At 41.3% G+C, this 12,620-nt stretch overlaps 1 protein-coding gene across 1 annotated transcript; it reads left to right on the top strand.

Annotated features, from left to right (window-relative positions):
• Window positions 1-5,316: 5,316 nt before the first annotated feature.
• On the top strand, window positions 5,317-12,209 carry LOC107193272. Its single transcript, XM_015582677.1, has 3 exons — window positions 5,317-5,627; window positions 9,481-10,044; window positions 11,653-12,209. Exons 2-3 carry the CDS (start codon window positions 9,612-9,614, stop codon window positions 11,751-11,753), a joined length of 534 nt encoding a protein of 177 aa, XP_015438163.1. The 5' UTR covers window positions 5,317-5,627; window positions 9,481-9,611; the 3' UTR covers window positions 11,754-12,209.
• Window positions 12,210-12,620: the final 411 nt, after the last annotated feature.

Genomic DNA, 12,620 nt, shown 5'->3' with positions numbered 1-12,620 from the left:
TCCGGGGATATCCAAGCTTCATTTTGTAACACATTACATAAATTCTTATGTAACCTACGCGGCTGAACGCGTTACATCGGTCCCTCGGATTCCTTGGCTTCCGTGAGCCGGTCACTATCGAGCGAACAGGAGAAGGGAAAATGTCGGATGACTGTGCGTTTATCTCGAACTCGGTTTTTCTCGACGTTTTCGACCACTTTCTCTTTCACGCCACGAACAGTATCAGAATAAACTGCATTGAAACATTACAGGCTCTTGCATACAATCGTCGGACCAAACAGCTCTAGTTAAGTTCTCGCGATATTTCTTGCGCAGAAGTTCGCAAGTTCTTCGGTAAAATTTTACGAACGACTGTTGTTGAACGTACTGATAAGAAAATGTCAAATGTAGGTTCAGGAATATATTCTTGGTGTGATGTATGCTGGAAGGAATGTTTGGAGCTTGTTGAAACTTTTGGAACAGACGGTAGAGTTTGTTCTTAATCGATGCTATTGTCTGCAGTCACAAACAATATTTCCTTGTTCGATTATGCATAAAATTCTTTATAGTATATGTAGTGCTAGAATGATTCTCGAATTACCGGAGATTCGTCAAGTAATTCAGAAACATCTGGGTGATTCAGAAAATATGCTATCCACTTCAATAGATGTAGGACCTAATTAAAGCGTTCTGTAAATATCTACTGTTTTTATCTTGATCTTTTAATTTTCCAGCAATTAAAATACTCCAACAATATTCAATATATGTATTTGAATATTTAAATTCTGTATCTAATCGGTCAAGTAGTCTACGCCCACGAAGATTTCATATTTCACTACAATTATTGAATAACCAATTGAGCAAAATTATTATCCTCCATTGATATCGTAATGAAGATATCAAGCAGTATTTGTAAACGAACGGAATGGATTCGGTTTGACGTCAAACCGACGTAACCGACTGATATTATTCGTATAAAATACATTGCAGGTCACACCAGGCGGAAAAAGAAAATAAATTAAACGGTAAAATTAAGAATCGAAAGTGGCGATAGGCATAGGAAGCGCGATAACAGTTTTACGCGGAAGCGTTATAACCGTGTATCCAGTAGTAACCTACCTTTATGAGCGACGATCTCGCGACTGCGTTTCCCTTCTCCTCGGGGCCTGACACGTAACGCGAAGGAAGGCGCGCGGGGATATCACCTGGCCGCAGTAAAAGTGAGAAATCTCCTGGTAAACCGTGCTACCCAATGGTTCACTGCGCAATCATTGTTTTAATAATACCACTACACGTGGGGCAGGCGACGACGATGTTCTAATCTGTGACGCACCTTAAACGGTGCTGTTGCCCTGCTGACAATATTGAAACGATCCTTTCTGAATTGGCTCGTTTATGCTATATAGCAGTCGCCTCTTCTAGTCGAAAAAATTTCATAGAACTCTGAACTCTCCGAGGGGAAAAGTTAATCATTCAAATGGCACGAATGTACCGTTGTCTTCTCAATACTCACACATTAATTACAACTATCGTGTGATGTGTGATATAATGCGGGACAGCAGACGGTGAAAAAACAACTCGACAATTGAGAGGTTTGTTGAATCAGAAATAGAATAAAAAGTTTAATGATCTTTGTCTAGTTTCTTTTGTCGATGCGTTTCTCGCATTTGCATGGATCATAAATCCATAAAATCCGCTGTCTGGCTGTAATAACGTATTATGGTACGTCTGTAAATACCGCGGATCGCTCGAAAAACTCAGTCACCTTGTATCCGTGAATTCTATCACCTTATATTGGTCCCGACATTTCAGACTACGTGAAATGTCATTCCTTCGGTAAAAGCATTCTTATTTTAAAATTTCAGACAGTACTGTGGTTATATTTTCATTTTATCAACGAGTAATTCAACTATTTCCAGGAAAGTAGTGAAAATTATAGAAAATGAGAATTATTTCGAATAACAGACGCCGTTGAAGTTGTTCAATATCAGTAAATATCTTCGACGGAGAAAATGATATAATCACAACGCTACGTCGACAGTCATGCAAATGAACCTACACTTTTTCGTCCTGTGGCGCCACGAATCTTGGCCACGGCGAACGTTCCCGGTAATACAACCACTAGGGAAGACGATCCGCGTTTCCGCATTGTCTACGCGTAACAACGAGTCGGAGAACGCCGCGAATTATCATCAGCAGCAGCGGGAAATCGTTCAACTTTGACCTTTCGCGTATCGCGGATCGTTCACCAGACCGCGAACAAACTCGTCGGACTTCCGCGAATATAAATCACGAACCACGACGACGATACGGGAATCATCCGATTCCCGTGGCTGTCCGACACTATTATCACGGAACTGAGGATTTGTCGATCGATTTCGATCCGCAAAATCGACGCACATGCCAGAAATTCCAAGAAAATCAACACATACTGATTTCATACGGGTAAAATAATAACCACAACGAGATGGTCTTTTTGTTTTATCGTAAAACATCTTCTAGGAAAACGGAAGAAATTTCTGTTTGCTTTTTGAAAATTATAATTTGCATAAATATCCGCAGTCTACTGATAAGTCATAGTTGGTCACGGAAGTATCTACCTGGTTGGAAATTGGAAAACTTCTTATAACGGAAATCATTCACAGATTTGACGTAGTATTTATTTGAATGATTAATGTTCTTGTAACTGTACCGAGCGATTATGGGATCTCTGATGTGCATGTGCAAGCAGAAACGGGGAAAACAGTGGATGTTGTTTTCCATTTCTCTTGATAGTTTATATTATGAATCTTGGAACAAAATGACACAACCATCAAAGTTTCTGTCTACTGGTGATACCATATTCTGTTTACATAAACTACGTAAACATAGTTTTGAGTCTATGAGTAACTCACTATACAATTATAAGGTGGAGGAAGTTCCCTAAAACTTGCGAAGCGTATAATGACCAATACCAGACCAACTACTGTACTTATAATCGATCATAGCAACTGAATAATCGTAATCATAGACGCAATACTTATCAATTCATAGAAAAATAAAAACACTCATCAGTTCATCTAATGATTCTCCGTAAACATCAAATTCATTCCACGAACTTGCTACTGGAATGAAGTTCGTAATGAAGCAATTTTTACAGCCACAAGAAAAGATTACGTAGAAACAATTATTTTGACTATAGTTGTTAAACATTAAAGCGGTCCTGATCGGTGCCTGGGAAACATGCCGGCCACGTAAATCGCAAGAAATTGGCGAACGTATGCGGCACACGGTACGCGCGATCGTGTCCGCACAAAAATGTGACCTCTCGAGCCAAGCTGAGCGTAGCGGGCGGAAATTAAAACGGACCGTGCGAGACGTATCTGCTTGTTTCTCAAGCGGCACCGTACCGCTCTGAATGATAATCAGCTCTCGATGCACGCGCGTTGTAAACATGTTTAATTCGTTACGTTTTACTAGGAACATCATGGATAAACAGAGGTACACTTGGGTTCAGTGTTGCATCGGCGACGAAGAATCCAGTTACGTCAGTTGTTGCTATAATGGGCTCCACGAAGTGGTCGGATATCAATGTCGAGAGGAGTCTGTGAGTAGAAGTGTTTCGTCGCTGTGATTCGAGATGTTTCGTGTTATAAGATCATCGATGTCCTCCACCGTTTCGAGTCGACGATATAAACAGCCTATCGTGTGCTGGTTCGTTGTTTTTGACCAAATAAAAACGACTCGTTCGATTGGTAATCGTGACGTTATAAATAACATTGACATCGATACTCGGGCAGACTTGTCCATGTTTGCGTGAACTGTTATTTCGTCTGGATGATTCTTGATTCTTCTCGCCGTAGAAATATTCATCAGCGTATCTTGGTTTTTGTTAAACCGCTGACATCGATTTCTTCCTCCGTGATTCGATGAATCATTACGTATTCGAGTTCCAACGTGGGCAATCGTGTGACACATTAAAGCAATTGCATAATTTGCTGTCTGCTAACTGCAGAAACAGCAAAACAGTTGCGCTATGTCAGAACGCAGAACATAATAAGGTCGAATGAAAATGAAAATATTGTCGTCTCAAGGATGATAAGATTTCGCAGTTTCTGAAAGCAACGTGAGTATTGTGTGAAACAATACGAATACGGAGATACGGATAAATAAATTTTTGTTTATTATGCGGCAACGAAATAATTTGGCATTCCAAATGGATTGATTAGTTAGGAGATTGTCCTTGGACCCTTTGTATTTGTTGTGGGAAACCATAATAGACCAGATGATAGCCCTTGTTGACATTGTACATTACCAGTGTAGCGTTAATTTTCATATCAACCATCTCCGATCGAGCATAATTAACACATACAAGCATAACCTCACCACGAGAGATTTATACGTTCAGTTTATACGATTTAGCACCAGTATTTTGCAAAAGTGCTTATTATATATGTACCCTGTTATCGTTGTTATTATTATTTATTAATAGTAACAGTTAGGTGTAGACATGAATGGGCTAATAGGTTGGTCAACGAGGCGTATTCGTCATATAGGATACGTTCGGCGATTAAAAAAATACATACAAAAAGAGGCGATTCTGGGGTAACACTGATTCAGGTAAATAAAGACATTAATATCGTCTCATCTTGAGACACAATACTGAAGAAGCACCTATTCAGATGTTCTACACATCAATGGAGTTCCTTAAGACACGAACCTGGGGATGCACCTATTCATATATTCTGGGTTAATGGAGGACTCACCGTAAGATAAAATCCTGGGGAAGCACCAATTTAGATGTTATGGGTTAATGGGGGACTCACCGTAAGATAAGATCCTGGGGAAGCACCGATTCATGTGTCACGTTTTAACGGGGACTCACCTTAAACCACGTTCCTAGGTAGGTACCATTTCAGGTGGTCTACGTTAATGTGGGCCCAGCTTAAGGGACGATCCTGGGTCAGCACCGATTCTGGTGGTCCCGGCGGTTGTAGGAGGCAATGCGCCACCGACCTTGGGCGTTCGGTGTCCTCGACATTCTCGCGGGATCGGCACGGTGGTGGTAGCGATGGCCGATTGGCTGAGGTGGGCACCGCGCGATCGCCTCGCTGCTTCGTCCGACACTCTCGGGACGCTGTCAACGCACAACCGTCCAGCGGTCGTGATCGTCTCTCGGTACAGTGCGTGTTGTGTCTCTCTTCGCGGGTTTCTGTTGACACGTGACATCGTCTGGTCTCTGGTCGACGACACACAGGTCACGAAACGGACGCTTGGCTCCGTTTGCTCGCGCGCCTCGCGTGGAGAAATGTGTGGGACGATGGGAAATGTGCTTGCACAGCCCACCGTATCTCGATGCTAGTCGCTGGTTAGTGATTAAGAGGGCAACTTCGACTCCGAACAGAACACAAGAAGACGTTCGTTGCGTGACTGTTGCCGCAGTTGGAATCTTTCGGTGATCAGTGATCGATACCCGTTGATCGAGGCGTGGTGTTATCTATCGATACTTGGAGTGTTCTAAAATGCGCCTGTGACTGAAACCGACTAGTGTTCGATGGACTTGACTCTGACGGGGCTCGAAGGAGTTACGTGACGTCGCGTGCCTTTCGTAGAAGCGTTTAACGTTGAACAGTCGGGATACTGGATGCTACTTTCGGGATAGTGAACTGGTGAGTGAGGATCTTGGGAGATGTTAGCGATTTTGTGACGATCCTTGAGAACGGTTCAGATGGTGCATACTTGCCGTTTAACGAGCCTGTGTAAGTGCTTTGAGTGTGTTGGAAGGTGCCCGAGGGCTTGAGAAGTGGGTGAATGCATTTGATTTTATAGTACCGGTGTTGATTGAGCAATCATGGTGATTGGTTTCTTGAAAATAAACTTGTGCGTTGTAAGATATTACAGCAGGCACGAAGACGAAAGTATTTACGTCTTCGTGAAATTTCTTGTTACCTGTTAATTATGGAAGGGAAAATTACTGCTCACATTTTGTTGAGTCATGCTTTCTGATTATTTTTTTCTTATCATATTTGTTCAGAGCTTTTTTACTCTTAATCGCATTAGATTATCTGTATTTTGCAGTGTATTTTTGCTCATCGTATGACTTGTCTCGATTTACAAGTAGTCTTCGTTTTTTATTTGACTTAATGTTTTTCTGCTCTTAATAAATTCATACTGCAATAATTGGAACTGTGCGTCGATACGATCAGCCAAGGAAATTTGTATTTGGTATGTCCACTTTCGTAATTGACAGAGAAATTCTCTCGCTTGGAATCCGATACCACTGTTACACTCCGGGACTATTGACCAATTCTTAGAGAGAGGTTCTAGAAGAGGGGGGCACCGACACGTCGAGTTCTACAATGGACGTATGCATGGAACGTGACTGAAATTAAAAGTCTGATACGGTAATGCGTTTTCACTCGCTTGATCGCTCGACGAAATGTTTAGGGACGCAACTTTGTACACTCATCGATCCAATTCTCTTTAGCAAGCACAAAATTACGCCAGAAACAATTCTGTTACTTACACTTGCGTCGCTATTTGCCATTGGTTTTAATTTAACACTGTGTTTGCTGTTTTTATACACGGTAAAACGTGACCAGTAACTACTCAACATCCGTGCAAAAACTAGTGCAATTCATATTAAAATGACTCTTATCGTAGGTTTCTTCCAGTGATTTAGTAAAACTAATTGAACACTCAACATACATTGACCAATAGTAACAGCCATTACCTTTATATTTTATTCTCCTAGGGAGCCAAAAAAAAAAAGAAGCTAGCCTTTTGTATTCCTTTTCAGTTTATTTATCTATGTACTCTCACATTAGGCACCTTAATTACGCCTATTATCGGGTGACTGGTATCCTATCATCTTTGTTCTTCTTCAACTTTACAATATAGATGCATATACTGGAAAAATAACAGGTTCAAGTACCTCGCAGTAACGAATTTTTTCTAACGATTTACGCAATTCTCGGGTTTAAATCACGATTGTGAAAGACTCACCATCGTACGGCGTCGTTACATTTCAATGTAAAATCGGCTTCGTCACGAACCGCTTTTTTTCTTGTCACACTGCACAAGCAGTTCGTGACGAAGAACCGAAGTCTACAAGGAAAACGGGGAATAACACGTAGAAGAAACGAACGGTTGTCCTTCGGAGATGAAAGTGATTGCCTTCGTCCGGGCACCTAACGCGCGTAGCCAAAGGCTGTCCGGTTCCCTCGTCTTCGTCGAACCGTCCTTGACATTGAACGGCCGTCAAGTCCAGAAACCGTAGACCAGTTACGTAAGCCCGCAAGTGCGTCGAAATCTCCTATACACGGATCTCTAGCCGGAGCGCAGGTCTCGTTGGTTCTCGAAAAATCGTCCTGTCCTCCGGCGACCGTGAACCTTCTACCCGATGAATCAGATATGATCTCCTTGGGACCAGCTCGTGTTTCGTCGGTCATCACCATGATTTCTTGCGTCGTTTCTCTCGTTCGGACTGCGTCGTTCCATGCAAACGTGTTCCACACGCTGACATTGGCTTGAATTCACAAGTTTACGAGGAATCCAGTTTTGTATCCTCTGACGCAGCTGATATAATCGGGAGGGCATACATTTTTCATGTTAATAATATCGAATGATCGTATAATTGTGTTGCAGGAATGGGAGTGAGGTTAACGAGCAATTTTATACAATCGCGGAATTTAGGGAATTAAGGATTGGATACAGAATGATTCGGAAATCTAGACCAACCTGTCGATGTGTGTACAGTACTTTTTGGAACAGTGAGCAGGTGTGCTTGGTTAACGTTACATTCAGGAATAACTAGACAATCTTCCATAATGTATTACGTGTACAGTTTCTTGGACGAAACTACTTCCTGTAACGAGACACGTGGATGTTGAACTAGTGACTTTGTAAGATCAACAAACGAGCCACTTACTTAACATAATATTATTCATAGACTGCACATGTTTTAATCCGAATATGTGTAAATTCACGTTGCATTTATTTCGCAATTTCTAGATAGTTTAACGTCCATTTAGTGTTTCCATATTTCCAGCATGAGTACAGTAGATTTGAGGTAATTAAATAAATTACGTATTTCATTGGATAATTTGAAAATTCACAGATTCCATGAGCTCTATATTTCCTTGGAGCAATATATAATAATTATAACCGTAATCTAACACATAATGTATTCATTTTTGCATAAAGATTCTTTATTTTATCATTCGAATATGGACAAAAAATGACTATACTGTACCAGTATTGTGACCAAATACGGTATAATTAAAAAAACGATCGGCTGTTTATTATAACTGCATCGATGCGTTATCGACGCGCGACGCCTCGCATTGCAAAGGAGCAAACCTCTCGGGCTTGTTGTTATGCGTCGTCGGGTCTGACTTACGAAAATGGCAGCGTTCGCGAAATTCTTGCTACGCCGAGAATTTTTCTTTCTTCGTGACGGGCAGTCTGACGTCGGCAGTTGAAAATACCGAGATCGTTCGCAGTTTTTCCTTCTCTTTTCCCTCTTTCTTTCCGTTGCTCTTTCGATTGTAAACAGTGATCGTGTCAACTCTTTTTTAACGGAAAGGTCGGAAGTTTTTTGAAATCGAATCTGTGGCTCCAAGAATTGATGTCAGCATTATGTAACTCTTTCGATTTTCATTTGCAAACTTTACGTTCCAATGCTCCAATTGTAAACTAGAGGAGATTTGTGGTAGACGTAAGACGCTTTTGGAAGGATAGTAACATAAAAGATAGATATACTACTTTAGACTCGAGGACATCTAGCTTCTCCGCGGTGTCGAACAGTCAACAAGTGACCACGAGTTGTCAGGAAGGAGATAAGGTTTTTACGGCTCTCAATGCCAATTGTTTTATTTCCGACCATGCAGAAATCTTTAACATTGTTCTTTGCTCTTCTTTAAACCGATGCGCTATACGAGAATAACATCTTTATCTGCATATCCATGACAGTAGAGAATTTCCTCCAGCCATCCACTGACAAATATTCCATATTACTAATATGCATTACTATTATTTTACATCCGACATTACATGAAGTTAAGAATACGGAAAGTCAATTAATCTCGTGTGCAAATGTTTCAGGGTACAATCGATCATATTCCACGTTTCATAAATTAGGAGAAGAAAAATTTCCAGTAGCCTACGTAGCTTAGCGATCAAATCCAGTGCCCTAATCCTAACATCGAATCCCAGTTCGTTACCTCATCGGCCAACTTCTTTCTCTCCCACATTTCAACCTGAATTTTCTATGACACCTATTCCATTCACGAAACAAATTTCGATTGCCGTTACAATTCCTCGAATCGTCAAGTCCTAAACGTCAAACAGAAAGTTTAGCTTCTCACACCTAGCTCAATGCTATTTACCGAAGATGAACCAAGAGCAGAAAAACCCAGTTCAAGCCAACATCGAATCAGTCAGCAATCTATACCCAATCGTCCATCCACTTCCCCAGCGACCACCATACCAAACTCAACCGTACACGATCTCCAATTACAGGTAACCAGCGAGCCCAAAGGGAACATCGTCGGCCGAAAAGCCCTTCGGGAAGAATGAGCCCCCGAAAGCACTTCATCGGGAGCTCTTAAGTCCACTCGATTCGAGATCCCCGGGAAACGTAGCCTCGAAACATGTTGCCCACGTCGAGACTGCTGCGCGAGGAGCCATTGGTATCATCGACGGAGGCGAACGTGCCACGTGATCCAGCCAGCAGCCAGATCGCGGTTCCGTCGATCGTGGTGGAGGGTGTCGAGGATAACGACGACGATCCCCCGCCTTACACCGCGATCGCACCCCCGAATCACGTCGGTTGGCCTTACGACTTTTCCGGTATACCGTATTCCACGCGCACCCCGCCATCCTTGGCGCCGTTCCAAACGATCCCGACTACAGCCACCGGTCATCATCTCGAGGGACAGGACGGTCAGCACACGTCAATCTCCGTGCCATTAATGCCCTGCCGGCTGTTCAAGTTCGGCTCCCACAGATCTCTGTTCGCGCACAGAGGCCTGCCGTTCACGGATAACATCTCCACGTGCAAGGATAACCACGGAAGGACGCGCAGTAAGTAGCACCTGGTCGGGTTTTACTTTATTCAGGTATGGAGAGAGGCCTCTCCGTGACTCATCCCGAACGTCCTTTCGCTCCGTGCTGTATGTAATTAACATTTGATCACGTAGATACGGGAATTCGTGAAGTTTTTCTGGAGGTGTTCTTGGTGTGTTGTAGTGGCTGTGTCGATCGTTTGGTAAGATTTTGGGGCACAGGGTCATTCGTTCGGTGTTTGTACGCTGGTGTATGATGAAATATGGTAGAGGTTGAGGATGTTTGAATATTGGGCATATAGAAGGCTGTAAGTGGTATGTGCTTGAAAAAATCTTTAGTTCTGTAGAGAATGAGTGTGTCAAGGCCGATCTCAGTAAATGAGAACGGAAGTGCCATTACAGTAAGAAATAAGTTTTTATATATTTTGGTAGTAAATAACATTTGAGTATTTGAACAAGATTGTATTTTTTTAGAAATTTCTATTTTTGTCACGCACAGCCGCTTTTATGGGCAGTCTACATTTTGATACTTTATTTCCCGGAACATAATAGGTGAAGTAGTGTATTTATATTAGTAAGTATCAGAGCTGGGTAAAATTTGGAAAGGAAATATATCAAATACGTTGTAAATTCGTCTGTGTGAACAAACGATACGAAACAATCACTACAGTTACCGTTGAGAAACACCGATTTTTGATCACATCGAAAAGTGCATTGGCTCATCGTATCGAGAAACGTCATTTACCTTGCATTCCACGGAATCGGTGTCCACGCGTTCAGGGTTTCCTTCTTGGAATCGTTTACAGAGCGTAAACGCACACACAACACCGAACGAATTGGATCGAATGTAAAGTGCAGAGAAAACCGTGGCCCCCGATGCGACGCGGCGCGTTTTATAAAATTTTCCATCGCTTGGAGCCAAAGCACCCGCGCGATAACGAGATCTTCAAATGTTCAGTTTTCAACGCGCGTAATTCGACACGGTGAAAATTCATTACCATAAATGTTTCATTGGAATGGGTGTGAATATAACGCCGCTGAATACGGCCGGTTCGCATTACGTTCACGTTATTTTTCCTTTTTTTCCACGAAACACTCGTTATTTTTCACACGGTCATTATCTTCCTGTTTCAATTTAAAGTTACATTCGTCATTCAATATTAACGGTTAACAAATGTTGTCTCGTTCATTATTAACGCTTCGAAATTCGAGAGTTGTGAGCTCCTCCTCGGCGTGTGTTATTAATCTGAAAAATTAAATCTGAATTGCACGCAATAATACCACAAATATTTCTATGCTATCATAAAACAATTTGTTATTCCATTTGTATGCTTGAATGTTTATGCACTTGTTATTAATACATTTTGATGTATATTCATCGCGATACTCGTTTCTTTTATCAAAAATGTAGGTAGTAACATAAAATGGGCATTTATTTGGGTTTGAATTAATTCTAGAATATTATTATGTGAATTCACACATAGAGATGCTGAAGAAATTATAAATACCTTCTGCTTTCGCTTTAATTAACGAAATTTTATGAAAAGCACAAGTATATTTCTCGTGCGGAACATTCCTGGCTGAAGGTATGTGAATGAACACGGAGAATATAAATATTTGTCAACAGGATACGGCGCCATCCTCGTCGCCGCGGCTGTCATCCTATTCCTCATGGCTCTCTCGTTGCTGGTGAGGTTCGTGATGGAAAAAAGCTTCTGGAGAGGTTAGCCCCGGGGACTTCGAGGATCGTTGGATAGAAATCGATTTTCCGACGTAGCGCTTTCCCTCCATTCACGATACAGACTGAATCTAGAGTAAGCGTTATCACGGTATAATTTTCCCTTCCCCGGTTGCATCGACGAAATTGCAACTATAATTAGAGCATTATTGCTCGTTCCCTCCTTTTGTCTCCTCCGGAATTCAAACCTCGTGATTCGTACATTCCTTGTAACTCGTGAGTGCAACACCACACGGATCTGTAACCTTTTGTAAAGCCCGTACATCGCGTGAATCAAGATACAACGTTAGCCTAGATCTTAATGTTAAGACACTTGTATAAACCGTTTCTTTTTTATTACTGTTGTACTTGGTATTTTGTAAGTTACAGGTAAGAAATAGACACCTACTGAAAGAATTATTTTTAAAAATTCGTACGGCTTAGTTTTTTCTACCTGACTCTTGGATATTTTGTAACTGAATCGTAAATTACTTTTCTGGTGCCTTGTATGCCTAAGTTCATTATTGTTAGAATAGAGCAGTTTTCGTAATTATCACGCCACTTTAATACCTTTCGAATTATCTTGCAATTTTCTGGAGATTTCGAAGGATCTATTGTTATACAAGTAATTTAATTATCTGAGTATTTTTTGAAATTTCGTATTGATATGATAAATAAGGTTCAGGAATTCTCTTTACAAATATTTCGTATCTTGTCACGTAATGCTTTACAGCACACATATAGCTCAGGTTGTAATGTCAGTTGTTTGCACTAGTATTATAAAATACAAGAATCTCCATTTTATCATTTATGCACGATCAAAGGAAAAATTACCTTTGCATCGCCGCACGACAATACGGAGATTAAATATTTTTGTT

This window comes from Dufourea novaeangliae, unplaced genomic scaffold, assembly GCF_001272555.1.
Source record: "Dufourea novaeangliae isolate 0120121106 unplaced genomic scaffold, ASM127255v1 scaffold7, whole genome shotgun sequence".
In the NCBI taxonomy this organism is placed as follows: Eukaryota; Metazoa; Arthropoda; class Insecta; order Hymenoptera; family Halictidae; genus Dufourea; species Dufourea novaeangliae.
The sequence above is the reverse complement of the archived record's forward strand: the minus strand, read 5'-3'. Positions and strand labels throughout refer to the sequence as shown.